The 21,528-nt window shown below is 38.4% G+C and overlaps 1 protein-coding gene across 14 annotated transcripts in view; it reads left to right on the plus strand.

Moving 5' to 3' along the window:
• OXR1 (oxidation resistance 1) overlaps window positions 1–21,528 on the plus strand; it is a 264,414-nt gene that overhangs the window by 239,660 nt on the left and 3,226 nt on the right. For 9 of the 14 annotated variants that reach the window (XM_059865204.1, XM_059865245.1, XM_059865229.1 and 6 more), the window contains 4 exons: window positions 11,150–11,230; window positions 14,507–14,632; window positions 16,812–16,964; window positions 21,007–21,102. In XM_059865204.1, coding sequence (XP_059721187.1) covers window positions 11,150–11,230; window positions 14,507–14,632; window positions 16,812–16,964; window positions 21,007–21,102 — 456 coding nt within the window. Of the gene's footprint in view, window positions 1–1,645; window positions 1,780–11,149; window positions 11,231–11,621; window positions 11,687–14,506; window positions 14,633–16,811; window positions 16,965–21,006; window positions 21,103–21,528 lie in introns of those variants that run through there. The other 5 variants (XM_059865222.1, XM_059865316.1, XM_059865297.1 and 2 more) reach the window with 4 other exon arrangements.

A 21,528-nucleotide genomic window follows, 5' to 3' on the forward strand; every position in this document is an offset into this window, starting at 1 on the left:
AAATTGTTAAAATTGTTTAAGATTAAATGTTGCAGGATGAAAAAGGATTCAGTTATGCGGATTCTTTTCTTCCTTGCCAGAAACAATGTGTTGGCTTGTGCTAGGGAAGAATTTTTTTTTTTTCTTGAAGGGCAGGGAACAGATGACTGATAAAGTAAGCTGTGGAAGAGTTATTTGTATTACTAGCTCTTGCTTTCAGCCTTAAAGGTTTTATTTCCAAAGAAAGTTTGAAACACTTTTGCTGCATATTCTCCATTCCTTTAAGATTTCCCATACTTGGCAGAGAAGGGGGTGATGTCTGTAGCTTGAATTATATTTTTGTATTGATGATAATTCTCATTTGAAACAGTTTTAAGGGTGTCTGGTTTTTGTTCTTATTTTAAGCCTCAGTATTAGTTCACTTATTATTTGAAAATTAAACCAAATTAAAAAACTCAAGCACATAAATAAGTGGAATCATACACCATTTGACTATATATTTAGTCAAATCATTGCTACATATTTGAATTTCCCAAATCCCACCTTCAATGTTCCAATGATAGCAATGTTTTTACTTGCCACCTTAATGCTTCTGATAAGTTAGAACAAATTTGCTTTTACAGATGCCAGCTCCCATAAAAGGTTTTAATGAAAAGAAAAACATTTTATCCATCTGAATGTTAGACAGTGGTGCAGGGTGAGGTGTTCCAATACATAATTTGCAGTGAAATACAAGTTCTGGTTCTGGTTTGCTCTGCTTGGATGTCTTGGCTTTTAGATCACAGCGCAGCAGCCTGAGCAAGCAATGATTTAATGTTGTTCTGTTGCTGCCCTGGCCTGTTTAATAGTTTCCCACAGAACTTGGAGCATAGGTGATGTGGAGATTATTTTTGTGGTTGTTGTTTGTTTTGGGGGATGTTGTGGGGGAAAGGGAGGTGTTTCATGTTGGGTGTGGGGTAGAAAGACTGCAAGTGCTACTGCAAGGAGATTCTTACAGGGTTATCATGCTTTTTAGTATTGCACATGCTTGTTTAAATAAACATCCTTCCCTAAGGGAAAAAGTAATCATGATTCCAAAAATACTTTCTTGCTGAGATTAGCATTTAACCCATACAACAAATTTAGCTTATAGACAAAAGTATTCATTTTCTTCTTGTAGCTTACAAACTGAAAAGGCTGCAAGGCTAGCAGTTTCCAAATAATAAAAAATAATATTTTAAATCTTCACTGACCACTCTAACTGGTTTTGGACTCTCAGAAATTACTTACAGCGTTTATGTAAGGTTGTCAGCATAAGGAAGACAAACTATTAGTTTAATATTGAATGCAAGCACTTTTCCATTAGAAATTGTTTACTTATATCCAAATATTGCAGTCAGTTCTCGGGGATTATTTTTGTGTTCTTCAATATTGTGTACGAACAATTCAGCTCTGTATCTTTAAATACTTTTGCCTTTTAACAAACTAGTGCTCTGCAACCACACTTGAGCACAGGAAGCCTTCCTCCTGGTGTATCGTCATCATTTGCGATACATCCCCTGCTGCACACTCGCTCATTTGCTCCCTGCCTTGTCAGTCAAATGTGAGCGTCCAGCAAACTATCCTGTCACGGCGTCGTGGGGCTCTGCCTCTGCCTGGAGCTGACAGCAGGTACAGAGAATGCTTTCAAACAGCCTGGAACCGGGGGTTTGGTTTCGTTTCTTTTTTTAGTCGCGTTTTATTTTTGGAAGGGAAATGTCTCGTCTCTGGTATGGGAAGAAGGGAAGAAAGCACCAGGCAGTTAATCGTAAATGCACTCTGGTAATTTTCAGTGTAGTATGTTCATGTCTGTTATTGCAGTCTTTAAGTGTTGTGGTGCAGAGACAGTTTCTGGGAGTTTAAATTTTGAATATGTAAACAGGATGCCAAGTCACAAATTTTCATTATCTTTGAAATTACTGGTATTCCATTTGCATTAGATAATAGAAACTACTTTGAGCATGAAGGAGTTCAGCAGTTTTAAGGTGGTTTTTTTCCCCTTTCTTTTCCCTTGGAGTAATGCATTTTTTCACAAAAAAATGTGCTTTATGCCTAAGTACCAAGGCCAAGAGTTTGCATGGGCATACAATTAGAGAAGTGTAAATTTCCTGACTTACCATTACCTTCTCAGAAGTCAGTCTATAAAGGTCGGATAATACTTCTAAGTCCGTGGACATGAGTCCATTGTTGTCCCATTCTCATGTTTATAGTGAAGGGGAGGGAGCAAAAACAGTGGCTTTGCTGTTTATTAGATACATGAAAGGACCTGGGATTTTTCCGTGTTGTTTTCCCAAACAGAATTTTTGTAGTACTGTTTAATAGGTAGTAGAATCTAAAGGAAAAAGTTTTCAGTGAGACCTGCGAAACAACAGCTTGAGGATAGGGAAGAAGTGATCTTGACAATATACTGTGCTTTTTCCCACTGGTAAATGTGGAAGATAGTTTTCATTTAGACTCTCCTTGTGACAGGAGAGTCTAATTCTTAAGAATTACATCTTAGTGGGTTTTGAAGCATGCTTCTTTAAGGCTGCTGTTGAGTTGTTTGTTTGGTTTTTTTAATTTATTAACATGTTCTTATTCTTTATCTTCCATGTATTGTTTTTATATTTATTTTTAGCCAGGCTACTTGCAAAATATGAAATTGGTTTGTTGAAACAAACGGTTCTATAAAATGTGTGTTACTAAATAACACATTTTTGAAGTAATAGTCTCTTGACTTTCCTCTGTGGTAGTGGAGTAGAATGGAGATATAATACCTAAATGAATTGAAATGTTATTCTAGCATACCCTGTAGCAGTTTAAAAACTATCTGAAATTCAGTTTACAAAGAATGTGGTTTTTAACATGTATCTAGATACATAGATATATAGATACAACTTGCACAGATATTTTAAAAAGTAATAGTATCCCTTGTTTTAATTGTTTCCCTTAGGACCAATACTGCACTTTAGCCAGAGTCTAACGATGTTATAAAAACAATACTTACCAGCTTTTAAGGACTGTTTGAACTAAAGAAGACTCTGTGAGAATAAGGATCAACTTTGCTGTGGGAGAGGTAGAGAAGAAGTTATTAAAATATGTAAAAAGTCAAATTGGAAAAAAAAGTTACAGAAGTTCCTACAGATGGGGATATTTTTAAAATGTTGCTATGTCAATAAGACAAGCTCTATTCTTTAAGTTTTTTCTTCAGTGAATGTTCATAAACCTAATGTGCAAGTGTAATCTTTTTACACAAAGGAAAGAGTATTGGTATAATTATTTCTGTTATGCAAGACCTGTGGAAAGCATACTAAGCAGCCTGGCAGCATATAAAGTGTGCAGGTTTGTGACTGAATCTCTCATTAGTGATTGTTCTGAATTTGGATGAAGTCTCATCTGACATGAAATAACAGTTGCTGGGCTAAATTAAGTGATACAATAAAACAAAAATGCTAGCTTGAAGCAACTAAGTTGCTCTAGCTTATTTACCAGAAAGGCCTTTCCTGATGATACTGTTAATTTGAACTGAGCATTTGAAAAGGTTTGGTACTTTCCCAGGGTAAGAAATCAGAATTTTGATGACTTACTGGTGTATTATGCTCCCCCTTTAAAAAGCTAGTAATGTCACCTTCCCACATTTTAGTAAATGTTTGCTATTTAGTGAGTCTATTTTATGGCAATACAAGAGATGTCAGTAAGTTTCTAGAATGTCAAAAATGCAGGCAATGGTTCTTCCTATTAAAGCATTTCAGACAAAAGACATCAGACAATGCAAGGGAACAAAAGGTGGATTGCCATCTTTGGGAATGCTTGTCTATGCTTTGCACAGCTTGGATAGGCAGTATAGCCAAAGGGGACAAAACCAATGAAAACTGATCTTGGCTTTTATATTCTCAGGTTATTGGTGTGCAAAGAGAATTAAAATGTTGGTTTTCATACTTGAATTGTTTGACACTTGCACAACTTCTGACATTTTGAGTTATTGGTTAACTTTAGTTGGTAAGCTAATGGCTGTGTTTCTTTGTCAGTTATGAAGGTATAATAATAGAGGCTTACATGCGAAAGATGAGAATTTAGTACTTCTCTGTGGATGTCAGAATTGTACACTATCAATTCAGTAATACTACTGAAATATTTTTAAAATCAGTTTTTCATATTAAGTTTTTAGAGTAATTGAGTGAACTAATTATATGTTTTTAATAATAAAAAAGCTAAGTGAAATCCAGTACTTTCTTATACAAGTCATTTGGCCTAGAACCTTTCCTTGACAGATATTTGCTGTACCTGTTGTCCTAGGTAATTTGGGGGTTTATGCATCATGTTTGTGCTTTTGCCATGACTGCATGGTCTCATGCAGGCCTCTTGGAGCAAGTCCAGAGGAGGGCGACTGGGTTGATCCAAGGGCTGTGTTTTGGTATCAACTGGACACCTCTGCTATGGAGACAGGCTGAGAGAGTTGGGACTCTTCAGCCTGAAGGAGAGAAGGCTCTGGAGAGACCTAATTATGGCACCTTGCGAAGCCTACAGGGGCTCTCTAGTAAGAGGGATGGAGGGGGACTTTTCACAATGTTGTGACAGGACAAGGGGGAATGGCCTTAATCTGAAGAAGGAAAGGTCTGGATTAGATACTACAAAGAAATTCTTCACTATGAAGGTGGTGAGGCACTGGAATCGATTTCTCAAGAGGATTTGTGGAATTCCCATCCCTGGAAGTGTTCAATGCCAGGCTGGATGGGGCTTTGAGTAACCTAGTAAAGTGGAAGGTTCCCTACCCATGATTGGGGAGGAGGTTGGAGCTGTATGATCTGTAAGGTCTGTTCCAACCTGATCTATTCAATTATTATCGTTCTTCCATTGAATTATTGTGTGTTATGTTGTTTGCATTTTTAGTAGTTATTAAATATTAGTGTACCTCGACAAAGTTGAGGTAGAGTAGCAGAGGAGTTTTTGAAAAGGTTGTTTATAAGTTAAAAGAAAGCAAATGAGTAGTAAAGACTTATATTTTTCCTGTATGTCTTTAATGATGTGTGAAATCTGATTTGGTCCTTAATTGACTTTTTTCTGCTTAAAGCAGGAGACAAATATTTTCATGCTGGGCTGTGATTCAGTTATTTCTAAGCCTGTGTAACGCTTTCTTGTCATACCTGAGAGGATCTTTGCCGGGCAGTATCAGAGCTGAGATGTAACCCTGCTCAGTCTGCCTTCTCCTGTAATGGCAGCTTGCACTCAAGCACCAGGTGCTGTGGTTTCAGCAGCTGAACCTCTGGTTTCTCTGCTTGCAAGTGCTGAAACTTCCTGAAATAGTTTTGCAAGGGAGCTGAGTTTTATTGGTCATGTTGCTACAGATCTTTTTTTTTATTAGGACAAAATGAGTAAAGTTGTCTGGCCTGCCTCTTTAAGAAAGTAATTTTCTTAAATCTAGTTCTTAGTTCTTTGCATAAACCTACTAAACTGTTGAATGCATGCTAAATTTAGTTATCTTGCTGGCATTATCATGTCTCTCCTATGAATGTTTTCTCCTATCTTGAAAAAAATAGTTTGTTATCAAGGTCTACAGACTTGATGTAACACTTTGTGTGCTTCAGGCTTTGATTGCATTCTTTTCAGGTTCGTTTATTCTGGTTATTGCGGATATTTCAGTTTATCTTCAGTATATGTTAATTACAGCTTGGTACAGTTGCTGTGGGCTTAGAGCACTTTGAGGCAGATACTTAACAGCTCATCCTGCAAAGCTGTGGGGACAGTACTGGTCACAGGGAGATTGCTGCTGTCCTGTGACCTACTCAGCATTTCTGTTCCTGCTCTGGAAAACACCCCAGTGTGCACAACAGTTTGAAGAGGGACAGCTTTAAAAATACTGAGAGAAAGAGCCATGGTGACAGCCAAACCAGGGGACTGCTGTCATTCTATGGTCCTTCTCTGCATAAAATGGCCAGCTGTCATCCCTTCACTTCCTTGCCACCAGTAGAGTGACAGGGAATTGAATTGACTGAATTCCACACAAAACAGAAAATGAATAGCTTTGCACCCACATGCTTTAAAAATTAATCAACTTAAATTAGTCTGAAGGTTTAGGTTTTTTTCCAAATGATACCTTACAACTGTTTATATGGTGCAGTGTGACCCATGAATTAATGCATTTTTGTGATGTAATCAGAATGTCCCAAATAATCATATTTGATATGATGGAGCAGAGTGCTTTTTCAATATTATCTTTTCTCCAGCAATCTTATATTTGTGGGAGGAAACTAAATTTGTCTGAAAAATGAAGTTAGTGTTTTCTCTTAAAATATTCATAGCAGCATTCAGTTCGCATAGGCAGCTTTTTATTGGAAGGCATTCTAAAGTAACTTTGTAAGTGGCGTAATAAAACTGCATTGGGTTTTTTTTTCTTCAATTAAATATCCTGAAATATTTTTGAATCTCAAGAATTAATGTTCATGAAGTTTACAGTTCAGCCAAGTTTACACCTATGTATTAAGATTCAGTATTATGTTTTAAGATTCAAAGTAAAATTGTTCAGCTTGTGTTCTTTCTTAATACTTGTCTTTTTATTTCATATTCTGAGTTGGTAACAAGGTTATAGATAACTTACATTTCAGAGCTGTTTATGCCATTAAGCTTTATCTGTTCTTACTTCCAGAAGCACTGTTCAGCTCTGATAAGACCCCTCCCATTCTCAGTGGAGACAGTTTGAGCTACTTGTTAGCTCTGAACGGTTAGCTGTGTTTGTTTTGAGGGCAGCAATGAAAGCTGCTCCCTGTTAGCAAACAGGCATGGGGGGGCAGTAGGGAGTGGGGGGTGTCACTTGCAGCTTTGTTGAACTGAGGAATCCCTCAGTGGTGTAAAAAGCTTTTTCTACATCTGCCAGTAGCAAGATGATATGATCAGTGGCCGAAGGGGTTGATCAAATATTAAAAAAAATTAACTGTGTTTTCATGTGTGTTGTTGAAGGACAAGAAATATTCCATATTTGGAATTTTGTCTTCAGTTTCATTCACTGCAAGTGGCCAGCATAGCTTGCCAAGCTAGGTACTTTTGAGATACTTTCAGAAAAACAAAGTTTAGAAACATGAGTTTCTCCAGAAGGAGAATCCTTGGCTTCTTGACTGTTTGAATCATTAGTATGCAAACCCTCGACTTATTGCATTAAATATTAAAACTGCTGGGTGTTTTGCTGGGTGTTTTGCTAACTGCTGGGTGTTAACACACATAGTGTGGAGAGGTTAAAAAGGTTAGAGTCATGCCACGAGTCATACAATTCATCCTGTGTTTTTTCACCAGTGCTGCCAATATGAATACAGCAGGTAGTATTAGATCTCTAAGGATTTATTCCATGTCTCTTCAAACTTGGAATCACAGAATAAACTGAGTTGGAAAGGACCCACAAGGATCATCCACTCCAGCTCCTGGCCCTGCACAGCACCATCCCCAAAACTCACACCATGTGCCCAAGAGCATTGTCCAAACTTCTTGAGCTCGGTCAGGCTGGTGCTGTGACCACTTCCCTGGGGAGCCTGTTCCAGTGCCCAGCTACCTTCTGATACCCACATTTTTCCAAAACCCAAACTAAACCTCCCCTGACACAGCTTCAGGCCGTTCCCTCGGGTCCTCTTACTGCTCACCACAGAGATGAGATCAGTGCCTGCCCCTCCTCTTCCCCTCATGAGGAAGTTGTAACTGCAGCAAGGTCTCCTAGCTGAACAGACCAAGTGACCTCAGCCTCTCCTCATAGAGGTTCCCCTCAAGCCTTTCACCATCTTTTTTGCCCTCCTTTGGACACTCTCTGATAGTTTTCTATCTGTCTTTTCTTGTGGCACCCAAAACTGCCCCCAGCACTCAAGGTGAGACTAGCCAGTGCAAAGAGCAGGGCAATCCCCTCCTGGCTGGCTGGCTGCCTGGCTGGTGATGCTGTGCCTGATGCCCCCCAGGACACACTTGGCCCTCCTGCCTGCCAGGGCACTGCTGGCTCATGTTCAACTTGCCATGGACCAGGAACCCCCAGGTCCCTTTCCATGGCACTGCTTTCCAGCATCTCACTCCCCAGTCTGTACATACATCCAGGGTTGCTGCATCCCAGAGTGGAATCCAGCACTGTCCCTTGATGAACTGCATGTGGCTGGTGATTGCCCAGTCCTTTGGTTTGTTGAGGTCTCTCTGCAGGGCCTCCATCTCTTTGAGGGAGTCAGCAGCTCTTCCCAGTGCTGAATCATCTGCAATAGACAGTTTCAGAACCCTTTTGCCCTGAAGCGCACTAACAAGTGCTATACACATTACTTGTTTTGCTCCATTCCAGCCAGTGCCCAGATTAACCATAAGAGGTTTAGCTGTTTTTCCCTTCTCCTACATTATTTTTAAAGCAGAAAAAGCTAGAGAGAGAACAAAGTGTCCTTTAGGAACATTTCCTGATCCTCAAAAATTAGCTATGGTTATCCAGGAAACTGGATGCTGAGATGGCATAGTGAAGAGAGCATAGTAAGTAAAGCACATAGCAAAGTCATATAGGTAGACCTTAAACTAATAATTTTAGTGGAAGAATTTTATCACAAAGGAGTACTTTGTATTGAAAACTACAGTCCAGTATGATGAATATGAATCTGCATCTACCTTCTGTTTATGAAATGCCTTGCTTTCTAGGTATTTATCATACAGTGTGAAAGACTATGTGCTAGGTTTGAGAATCAAAGTTCAAAGTAGAATGAGGTAGAAGTAGGTCCTGGAATGATAGGAAAACAGACAGCTGATGAGGGGCAGGGAGTGGGGCAGGAGACAGAAGAAAACACTGGTTTATTTAGCTTGGTGAAGTAGACTAGAAGATTAATAGGATTGCAAGGAAGGAACATGAGGAAATCTTGATGGAAGAGGAAATAGCATAAGCAGTCTGTGCATTGAATCAGGTTATAAGGAAGAATAAACTTCTAATGTTACTACTAACATTTCAAAGCAGTGCTCTTGAGCCTGGCAGTGACAAAATGCTGTCTGTTTGCAAGATATATCTCAATTCCTGAATGAAGTTGAAGGTAGCTGCTAGTAAGCTTAGACTTATGTGACTTTAAGATTCTGTAGCTAATTTAATCAAGCAGTATATAGTCTTGTCCACTGCAAAGCAAGAGTAAAGCATGTTGGCCTAAACCACAGGCATTATATAGAAGGCCAGGTGCTGCATCTGAAAGGTTGAAGTATCTTAACATAATCATTTGAAGCCTAGTTCAGTGATGAGTGGATAAACTTGAGACAGTGTCTCATAGTTTACTTGCAGAACTTAGTATGGACTGTATACTTAGTACACACTTTATACTTACAATAAACTCTGGGTTTGAGAGCGTGGGTTCTTTTCCTTTAATTTTCCTGTGGCTACTTTGACATTCTGCAACATGGTATTTATGATGTTTGTCATTGCATACCAATGGCCTGCCATTATGCAGGTTTTTGTTCTCAAAACAAATGGAATGTGACAGTGTGCAACAGATTCAGCATGCCAAGAAGCTATTATATTGTACACACATGAATAGGTATTCATGTTTCTCTCAAGCTAGAAAAATAAGGCGTCTCCATGGCATATGAAAAGGTCGATCCCTGAGTTTAAAAGCTGATAAGCAGTTCACAGATGCAAGATTATGACAAGTATGCATTTGAGAGGTTGAAGGCAAGCTGGCAGTGCCCATAAAACTGTCTACATTTCCATTATGTGAAATAACAACTATATAATGGTGTTGGAGATTTTGAGATTTTTTTTTCCTCAAGAATCTCCTTGAGTAACCACACGTTTACAGAGTATTGTAAGTTACCTGCTGCCTCACATGTGGTAGGGTATAGCTTAAAGAAACAGTAAGGCTAAAGGGTCCTCACATTACTGCTTTCAGGGTTATGTTCATAAGTTGCTGATGTGAACAGTGTAAATTTGCAATGAAGTATCATAGCAAATACAAGGATAAAACTGTCTCATAAATTGAGTGGAATACTGCTAAAGCTTTGCATATAGCTGTTTAACTCTGAGAATGCACAAGCCAATACAATTTACAACAATATTTGGTACCTGATTTGAGAGAACAGTAGAGAAATAATGGAGATAATTTGAGTGCTAGTAATATCAGATGATTCCTTAATAAGGCTGGATGTCACATGTATTCCTTTTTCCTTGCCTTGCAGTTGCATGGGGTAGAGTGAACCATCGCTGCTCAAGAGCCAGTCATGCATGACTGTGGGCTCTGTACTCAGGACAGTGGCGAGTATCTGGCCAAACTCCTTGTAGTAGGGACAGGTAGATGGGGAGCTGCTGGACTTGTGGTTGTCTTCCTTTGCACTGTGGTAGGCTCTAGAAGTTTTTAATATGCTCTTACTACATGGGACATCCATTTAATCTCTTCACCAGCTGTTTAAAGATGCTTTCATGCCAATGATGATTTTGAGTTGTTCTCAAAATCACATTATTTGCTCTAGTTACATCAAAATGACTGTTGTAGTCCTTTTAGCCAGCTTGTTGCTCCAGAGCAGCATGTTCTAGAGCTTTCTGACTAAAGACTTTCTGGCTGTACACCTCCTGCCAAAGTGGAGATGCCATTTGAAGTGAATGTGATGACAGATGAGCAACTCCAGAAGCTTTGGAGGGGAATGGAAAGTCCAGGACAAAGAAATTGTCGGGTGGTATTGGGATGTAATTAAACTGTAGTCTTGCTACATTGTCTTTATCTTCACTGCCAGACACAAGAGTTAGAGCTCACTAAAAAGCCTGAGATTTGCTTCTAGTCTTCATCTAGGAAAGCAAACCAGGTTCACAAGGTTCATTAATCTGAGTGTAAAGAATGTTTGAGAGGACCTTGGGCTGAAGAGTTTGGGTTAAGGCATGTAACTCAGATTGACTTTTCATTTAGCATCCTGATACTGGAAACTTTATGCACTCCTATATCAGTTCTTTATTCATCCTAGATCAGTGAGATATCTGACTGCTAGTGCCCTTAGTGTTTATTTTGTAATCTTGCTGTGTTTACTCATACGTCTAAAATCACCTACATGTGCACTGTCCTTGCAGAAACAAACATCTTTTGGCCCTTCTTGTTTGTTTGTTGTCATTGCACATTTTCCCTTCATTACTCTCCTCCAGTTTTTTCTTTCATACCTTTTTACTTTTCTTCAACTGTCAGTGGAATTATTGTCTTCCTGTCTCCATATTCAGGTAGTGTCAGTGGCTGAGTATCACCGCAGGATCGATGCTCTAAATAGCGAAGAACTGCGCACACTCTGCAGACGTCTCCAGGTGCCCTCTTCAGTAGTTTAAACCCCATCTCCAGATACTAAAACATCTTTCTTTGTAGTGTCTTGGATCAGGGCAATTCCTGCACTCAGTGGGTTTGTCTTGTCTACAGCACTACAAGGATCCAGCAGAAAATTCCTTTGTTTTGGATGTATTTAATTGTGCAATTCTATGATGGAATCAGTAATTTTATGATGGAATTACTAATTCCACCTTTTTCACACAGGAATTTTCTGTTAGAATTTGAAAATTTGTTTTCAGTGCTACTTGACTTGCAGTGTTGTGTTTTAACTTCTACTTTAGACTGGTGTGTTGTGTTAGAAGCTTCCCTAAAAAGAATGCAAAACAGGTGAAGAATCAAAACTTTGTTGCATGGGTGTTTAATTTTATATAGGAATCTTTCATCAAGAATCTCACAGTATATGGCAAGTATGAAGCTTCACAACTTCTGTGAAATAGGTAAGTATTTTTCCCCATTATAAAAACAGGTAACTGAGGCAGTTCAACATGGCAAAGGTCATACACATACACAGAAAACAATACTTTGAAATCAGTTTGGATTTTTGAAGGTCTGTGGCTATGGATTGAAACTGATATTTGCATTCTCTTTAGGTGTTCTATAGTTTTTTGAGAGTTATAAAATTGTTAGCTGTTGTGCACATTATACATGCCTTACTGATGGAAACATAGCTTAGATTTCCTTAGAAGCATTGAGTATTTTGTTTTTCTCTAGTACTTGGGTGCTGAAAATGTAAAATTTTTTTTCTGTATTTTTTTTATTTCTTTGATCTTGGCTTTTTTTACATATTAATAAGCAAATATTTTATTAGCTCTGATATTTGTTTGTTTAATAATCCAAAATTAATTGCTTTAAAATGTTTTGTAAGTAGTACAGTTACATAGATCAGTAATGAGCATGAACCTTGAACCCAAAAGCTGCACTGTTACAGGAAAGTCAAAAATCTTGGAAAAAAAAATTATTCCCACTTGAGAACAGAACTATTCTGTTTTTGGCAAGTGGTGGTGGAGAATCCCTGTATTAGTGTTCTGGAAGTACAGGAGCTCTTTCCAAATACCTTTCACCTGATATGCCCAAACTCATGGTTTAGGCTGACTAGAAAAATCTGATGTGATGGGCTGCAGCCTATAAACTCTGCTCTGAGGCCATTTGAGAGTTGTCAAATGTGGTGTAGCCTGTGTGACATTTACCAATCATGGAAGTCCCTGAAATCTGACTACAGCTCAGTCTGCTCTGTCCAACTTTGGTAGGAAATAAATCTGCCAATTTTGAAGTTAGAGTGCTTTCTCTCAGATTTTTGAACACTCTTTGACTGCTTCTACATGCAGTGTTCTTCCTAGAAGAAAACCGCTTTACTTTAATGATAATAAAAAAGAAAAAAAAAATCCATCCAAAAAATACACCAATCACCAAAAACTCTTAACCAAAAAACTCAGTTCACCACACCACTTGAATCCAAATAATTTATGTTTTGCATGGTGGTCTTTAATGAAAATTAAAGAATGGCAAGGGGAAAAAAACTCTCTGCCTTACAGTTGGACAATGCTGAACTTCTCTGGAGCTGAAGCAGTAATATGATGGATGACAGGCATTTAAAGTGTAAAATACTTGGAATATGAAATAACATTTTAGAGATAGCACTCTGTAAAGCAGCATGCAGATCATCTTTTTGTACATGAAACTATATGGCTATATGGGTAATTGCATTTTTTGTTGCAATATGGAAATTAGTGTTTAGTCTATGTTGGAAGTTCTTGTTGCCTTCCATTGAAAAAAGGAAAGCTTCAGCATTTTTCTTGCTTGATACTCACTTTAAGCACACCTTTTATTGGGTTTGGAATTAGTCCTGTAATTGAGTTATTGTATGAATATACTTTGATATGATGACTTCATAAGCCGATTTTTAAATAACAAGAGTTTGTGATAGGAGTTTTTTTGTAGTTCTTGAGCGAGATGAAAGGGGTGCCTTTTTTTTTTTTTCCTGGCTCAGGTGGTTGTATTTGTGTAAATACTCCTATCTGTATTTCAGAGTTTTCTTTGATTTGACTTTTTTTTAATTAACTAAGGAAGTTCATAAAAGGTTGGCAAAGTTTACCATGGTGATACTGTGAAATATTGCAGTTGTGTCCTATATGTTTAAAGTATGAGGGATGTGACGAACTGGATTTGGCAGGTATTTTCTTGAAATTTTCAGGATTGAGGATTTAATTTGGATAGTCTGGCTTTCAGTGAAACCTGGTTTAGGCCAATAAATTTTTCAGATGCGCTTAATCTTGTTAAGATTTCTTTTTTCTCTCAACATTTTAGTAAGTCTTGCTGCAGTGGCTTATCTTACTAACTTCCTCACTTTGTCCTACTCCTCTGTCGAATTTCACCATTCTTAGGAAGTTTTAAGTATCCCTGCAGCTGGATTTATAGATGGAAATCTGTTTGGATCACAGCTATTCTAGTTACTGAGACATGGCACTTGAACTTGGAAGTGCCAGTGAGTGTTGACTGGGGTAAGAAGCTCTTGTGAGCTACGTCTGATGAGGAATTTTGTGGCCTCTGCCATCTCCACTCAGTAGGGTCTATATGTAGGTCAGGTATTTTAATTTCCTGCAGGACCCTGCATAGTGCGTCTTTGCCAAACCTCAGTGCTCACTATGCAACTTAAGCATTGTTGCTGCTTTCCCACCCCACCATCTCAATTCTTTCTTCTTTGATTCCCATAAGTACTCCAGCAGATCAGCTTATGGAGCAGCACTATTCCTAAGGCTCCATTCAAATGGTCTGCTCAAAATATATGGCAGCAGTCTTCCCAGAGTCTGCTGCATATCTGAAAAGTTTCTTAAGTACTCTAAAAGAGTGTTGATTCAGAAGCTACTAAGAAATGTTCATGTTGAGCTTTTAATTCCTTTCCTTTCTATTCTTTTTTTTAATTACACTTAGAATGCTATGTCAGTATTAAAATGCAAGAACTTTTTAAGGTATAATCTGAAAAGCATTTCAAGCTCTTCAGCTGTGTATGAGACCTGTTTGTTGTTTTAGCATAAAACTGTAGCTTTCTTCTGAGTAGGCATCCATGTAAGTTATTGCTATATAGTTGTGTACCAGTTTGCTATTGGAAACACTGAAAATCTCTATCAGATCAAATCTGTTGGATTTCTAAACTTTGGAAGGACTTGTATAATTGATAACTGCATGATTTTAAACCTGTGAAGTTTTACCTTCGGCTAATAGGGTGGCATATACTTATTTTCTTGCTCTTCTTTTTATAGATAACAACAAGAGAAGATATCAATTCACAACAGGCAACAAATATCAAAACAGACCTGGAGCCTGAAGCATTCCGGCCAAATCTTAGTGATCCAAGTGAATTGCTACAGCCAGAACAAATTGAAAAGGTATGGACTTAGATATATCATTTTTTGCTCTTGCACATGAATGTATCACAAATACTGTAACTACAGCATAAAACATACCATTAAGAAGGCCTTGTGTGATATTAAATAGAAGAAAATAAACTGTGTATATTAGAAAAGATGGCTAAGACTACTGAGTCCAGCTGTTACTTCAGCACCACCAAGTCCACAACTAAACCCTTTCCCTAAGTGCCATGGCTTACACCTCCTTTAAATATTTCAACAGGGATGGTAACTCAGCCACTTCCCTGGGTACCCTGTTCCAATCCTTGACAGCCCTTTCACTGAAGAACTTTTGCCCAATATCCAATCCAGGCTTCCAGTGGCTCAACCTGAGGACTTTCTCCTCTCCAGTTTTGGGAGAAAAAACTGACTGTTACAACCTACTCTCAGGTAGTTGTAGAGAGTGATGAGGTCCCTCTGTGCCTCCTTTTTCCCAGGCTTAACAATCCCAGCTCCCTCAGTCCTCTCCAGACCCTGCACCAGCTTTACTGCCCTTTTTTAGACACACACCAGCATTTCCATGTTTTTCTTTTAGTGAGGGGCCCAGAACAGCACACAGTACTCAAGGTGTGGCCCCACCAGTGCTCAGTACAGGGGGGCAAGTCATGATTCCGTTCTTGGCCATCTGGGCACTCACTATCTCATGCACAGCTGTCTGTCAAGCAGCACCCTTAGGTGCTTTTCCTCTTTCCAGCTGCTCTTCTCCCAGCCTGTAGTGCTGCAGGGACTTTTGCAGGACCTGGCACTTAGCCTTATTTAACCTCATACTGTTGGCCATGGTCCATCAGTCCAGCCTGTCCAGATCCCTCTGCAGAGCCTACATACCCTCCAGCAGATTGACACTTTTGCCCAGCTTGCTGCAATCTGCAAACACACTAAGGATGCACTTCATCCCCTCATCCCGTTCATTAGTAAAGACATTAAACAGGACTGGCCCCAGTACTGAGCCCTGGGGAACACCAGAAGTGACTGGCCACAAAGTGGATTCAACTCTATTCACCGCCACTCTCCACCCTGTCCTCCCTGTGGCTCCCTCCCACAATCATCCAGCCAGTTTTTTACCCAGCAAACAGTGCAGTTGTCCAAGCAGCCAGTTTCTCCAGGAGAGTGCTGTGGGAAGTGATGTCAAAGGCTTTACTTAAGTCCAGGTGGGCAATATTCACAGCCTTATCCAGAAAGCAGGTCACCTTGTCATAGAGGAAAATCACATTTGCCAAGTACTAAGTTCTTATGAACCCATGCTGGCTGGGCCTGATCCCCCGGTTTTCCTGCATGTGCTGTGTGATGGCACTCAAGGTGACCTTCCCAGGCCCTGAGGTCAGACTGACAGGCCTGTACTTCCTGGGATCCTTCCTACAGCCCATCTTGTAAATGGACACACACTTGCTAACCAGGATGTCCCCAGTTATCCTGGAATACTGGTGGATGGTGAGAAGTGGCTCAGTGAGCATATCTGCCAGCTCTGTCTGTTTCCAGGGGCAGATCCCATCTGACCCCATAGACATGTGAGTGTCTAAGTGTTGAAGCAAAGCACGATTCATAGCTAAAATACTGGTATTTTTAAAAAATCCTAACTTTGAATACATGATATGTTCAGACAGACTTTTGTCTGTCTTTTCCATTCTTTCTTGAAAACATCAGTGGAAACACGGCAGTTCTTGCTGCCCAGTCCAAAGTGATTTCATTGCAAATGTGTTAATTGAAGTTTTGGATTAGAAAGCATAAGAACAGGGCAACAAGCAGCGTTTACCCTTCAGCTTGAATGATACCCTTGCTGATTTGAATGATCTACTTACTCAATACTAAGGCACTGGTGGGGCATGTAGTATTGTTATGCAAGAATAATTACATGGGTAAACCTTTTAGAGACCTTAACAAACACATGTTCTTTTGTTGATAAATCATTCTTCTGCAGGTCACTAGTAGAGGTAGGAAAAGAAACCTGCTGGAGTGACCAAAAGTAGAAAATATACTTGTGAAACTTCAGGTTTAGGACTTAGGTTTTAAGGCCACAGGTTTTAGGTCTTCAGGTTTTTAGGTCTTAGGTTTTTAAGGTAAAAATGATTGAGCAGAACATAATCTGCTTTCATTTATGTGTAATACATTCTTAAATATAAAACATATATTAAATAAAGGGTTGTCATTTTCTTGTTAATAGCTCACCAAGTCTCTTCCACCACGGACTATTGGCTATCCATGGACTCTTGTCTACAGTACTGCAAAGCATGGCATGAGCTTGAAGACCTTGTATCGCACAATGATGGGATTAGACACGCCTGTGCTGTTGGTTATCAAAGACAGTGATGGACAGGTAGGAAAATACTTGTGTGGCAGTAGGGGACCCATCAAGAAAAATATTTGAGAAGTATAAAGGAATAGCTGATGCTTCAATCCATCATGGGAGATAAAATTATGTGTATCAAGCAAGTTAAAATGTTGCGTATCAGGCAGATTTTCTCCTTAGAAATGTGTTTTACACTTAAGCAGTCCTCCAACATACTGCATGTCTAGGAAAAACTTTAATGATATAAGTTAGCTGTTGTAATGCAAGAGTCTGGCAATATCCTATTAATCAATTTAAATTTAATTTTTTTTAATGCATTTAAGATACGAGAAATACATTCTCTAAAACTTTCCAATGCTGGAAGGTGTTGTTGAGTTGGAAGGCTGTTAGCTGTGGCTGGTGCTTCTTGGTATATTTTGTGGCTGCAGCCAACATCTTTCAAGAGCCATACTAGCTTTGTTACATTATTACCTGATTTTTTGAGTCTCTGTAGTTGTGCTCTGTTTTCTTTTGACTGGGTTATGAATTTCAGGAAGTGGCTCACATCTCACCATTGGAATAGCAAACATCCTCTCTTGAATAATCTAGTAAGAAGTGAGCACTGCAGGCAGTATGAAACTTCTTGATTCTTTTTCTGCAGCTTCTCTATTTGCTTGTGGAAGCATGTTACTGCTGTCATGAAAAATTGACAGAACCTCTATAAAATCTGTAGCATTCAGTTTACTTATCTCTCCCTGTTTGGTAACCACAGTTTTTATTCTCAGGAAGCATGGTCTCATTCAGGGGGTCTGATGTACTTCTAAATGAAGTATATCTTTTCGTATTCAAGTCACAACCTGATTTTTTTCATTATTTTCTACCCCTGGGGTCCCTTAAAAAGAAAAATCTGTTCTAACTCTCGGCTAGTAGTGGATTCTTTCCCAGAAGTTCTTTAAAAATATTTTCTTCATTTACCTTTTGATCTTGAAGGAAAAAACAATTGAATAGTCTTGAGATGTCTCAGCAGACTCATCAGTCTCATAAATGTACTTTGACTTCTCTAATTCACTTATTAACTTCTCAGGATAAATTGGTAAGGTATACCTGCTTCCTAGTACCTGATCTGTCCTGGAAAAAAATGTCCTTTTTCTGGTGGGGCTGTCTTCTCACCACTATGTAATATTGTCTGTTGCTGAAGGAATTCATGTTATTTTCTGTGTATGAGCATCTTGGCTTGAATGTTCAAAAAGTTGTCATGGTTGCCCTGTGAAAACATGGAGTTCATTTCAGCTTACAGCCTCATACCTAGGAATATGTATGAAAGCATGCCTTGGAATTCTGGATCAAGTAGTCACTGAACTCCACGCAAGAGTGGGGGAAATCTGTGTCTATTCAGTGAGCAGCATATGCAGAAGGAGTGGTTCAGATGAGTTTTACATGCTCAGTCCTTCACCAGTATAGTGGAAGTGGTGTTTTCAGTAGCTCTGTCTCATGTTATTAATGAAAAATGTCTGCATTTGACAGCAGAAAATCAATTTGCACTATTTTTCTGTTCAAAACCTATGGAAATTAAGCACAGTCTTTTTCCTCTTCATGCAAGGATCTACAATCATGAAACATAAGACAGTGGTAACTAACTATGCTCTTTGATAATTAGTCTGGGTAATTAATTTTATTTGTGAAGCTATTGATTTTTTTGAAGGAGGTTAATTTGTTTTTAATGTCTTGTATCTTCCTGGCAGATTGTCCTTTAAAACTGCTTCCATAACTGAAAAAAAAACCTCTTAAGTACTTTATAGGAGAATGTGTCCAGGAGTAGTTCACTAGCAGTATGCCAAGATAAGTACTGTATATGCCCTCCAAAAATGTGTTTTAAGAGACCAGGTGTTATTCATACCTTACACTCGAAGATCACTGCCTGTTTTCTAAGATTCTAGTTCAGAGAAGATCCTAAATGACATTCAGCCATTTTGAAAAATGACAGAATTATGACCAGATATTTTCTTGACATTGTCTGAGCATACCTGCTCAGTCCTCTTTGGTATTTTCCATGTTTATGAAAGATACTGGAATGGTCATATCCTTGGTTGAGGCCCTCTTCTTTTAAACTAGAATGAATTTCTTTCCTGGGCTGCTTCCCTGGGTCCCCAGATATGTTTCTTTGTTGCCCATGTTTATGAAGACCGCTTTTTTATTATGTTAATAATAGGTTGAGTAAGGAGCAAGTGTACCTTGTAGCTCTTCATAATGTTCTATTAAAGGCTACTAAGCCTCATGCTGCTGATTTTTTTAATTCAAAAACCTTTTCCAATTTTGCTTTCTTTTTCAGATCAGTTAATAATTTTATTTAAATGGCTGCCTAAACAAACAAAAGAAAAAAACAAGCAAAACACTGAACTCTTACAAACTTTATTTGTGTAAAAGCTGAGCAATGCCTAGTTGGAAGTTGGAATGTAAAGCAACCTAAATTGCCTGCTCCAGTCAAATCTAGGAGATTCTTTAAAAAAGGTGTCCATGAAATCTATAGTTGCATCATTACAATTGTTATGGATTGTCTGTCTACTGTTTTGTGTTGTTAGTGAACTCTAAGAGCCATTTAAAAAGGAATTGGCACCTGATTCCTGAACATGAATCACTAAATAAGTGGTGGTCTGGAAATGAGATTAATGCAGTTAACCATTCCAAGGACTGTCTAGTTTTTATAAAAAGTCATTCTTCACATTGTATGCCCTGCAGAAGTCTGAGACATGGAACCTAGGACATGGGAATTCTAGTTATCCACCCTAACAACTAGCCACAAAAATTTGATCTCATGGAAAAATCCTAGGGACATTGCTTCTCAAGAACTAGAGTGACTGTTGGGAAGAAAATTGCACTTTTACTGTAAAGCCTTATTCTTTTATTGTTGCTTATAGCAAAGAGATGCTCTTCCAAGAGTCAGCTTGACACATCTAGAACACAGAGAGATTGTCAAATCCTGATTCCTGAGGGTACTCAAAGATCAACTGGACAAAACTGAGTCAACCTAATAGCTTCAGAATCAGTTCTCCATTGAGTAGGGAATTATGTGGGAGGCTGTCTGAAATTCTTAATAGCCAAATTTATTCCATAGTTAGAAAAAAAAGCTTCGGAGTCTCTTAGGTAAAATACGTAAGGTCTTCTACATGGTTAGAATGGACTAGTTTTGTGTTTTACTGGATGTACAGATAACATCTTTGAGAGGATCCAAGACAAACACTGGAATAAGTGTTGTGTGTTAAGTTACACCCGTACATAGGCTGAACTGAGTGTAGGTTTGTCAAAACTCTGTTTGATACTTTACCTAAAGGTTAATTCCTCTCAGGGAATATCTGTTGTTAATGAAATCTTACATTTACTTTTTATCTATTTTATTTATATATATTTACTAGATGTGGTATCAGCCCTAAGGATATTTATCTGAAGTAAGGCATGTCATAGCTACCTGAATGTAGCTTAGCTACCGGAACTGCTGCAGTTATTCAAAGAATAACTTGGGCCCTTAAAAGAAGTTAGGATACAGAGACTCAAATAGTTTGACAACTAAGAAATAATTGCAAGGGTTCCCATTGCTGGAAACTATGCATGTAGTTACTTAAATATAGAATATTATGTATTTCACCAGCCCATTTTGTTATATTTATTGATGAAACTAAATTTTAATTCAATATGGATTTTTATGCTAAAAAATGCTTTATATAAGTTCACTTACCTGCATACACTAAGTGCAATCTAAGGTCACAAAATGTTTGACAGAGAAAAGTTAACAGCCAGTTTTCTGAAGTCTATTCTATTGACCCAGGTGCTTGAAATAACAAAAAGGAAGAAGTGTCTCATCTGTCCTGCTTTTTAGAGTTTTCTTGTGCAAAGACCATATCTCAGTGCACTCAGAACCGTGGTACAGTGAAATTCATAGAGTGAATTTCAAATTGACATTATTTACAACCTGAATTATTAGTTACTATTATAAGAGATTCTTGGAACCTGATTTATCAGTTACTATTATAAGAGATTCTTGGATTCTATGTCGTTTCTCTGAAGTTTTTCTTGCTCTGATGTATTTTTGCTACAGGTTTTTGGTGCACTAGCATCTGAACCATTTAAAGTGAGCGATGGCTTTTATGGCACTGGGGAGACCTTTATGTTCACTTTTTCTCCAGATTTTGAGGTAAGTAGTAATGACTTGGTATGCTTTTGCTCCCTTCCTCACCACCGCCTCAAGTGCATGATATTAAAATCCTTAAGGAATAAATCTAACTGTAAATCTGGAAAATATTATGAGATGGCCCCAAAAAAGTCATCACACTAGTTTTTTTGTGGAATCTTTAAGTGCAGAGTGAATTGGGAGTGTTTGCATGCTAAACATATTCAACCTCTTTAATTGTACTGAAGGTTTTTCTACTGTTTAAATTCTTCCAGATGTGTGTCTGAAAATTTATAAACTACATCCTTTTTAGGGGCATATCATCTAATCTAAGCATATTTCCTTGGTATTTTTGATTGTGTAGGAGTTCTGGTGCTCAAAACCAACTTGTTTTGGAATGGTCTTTTTCTAATTAGCATAAAATGTCAGAGAATTTTTGTCTTCAGCTGT

The sequence above is a fragment of the Haemorhous mexicanus genome, chromosome 1 (genome assembly GCF_027477595.1).
Source record: "Haemorhous mexicanus isolate bHaeMex1 chromosome 1, bHaeMex1.pri, whole genome shotgun sequence".
Taxonomy (NCBI): domain Eukaryota; kingdom Metazoa; phylum Chordata; class Aves; order Passeriformes; family Fringillidae; genus Haemorhous; species Haemorhous mexicanus.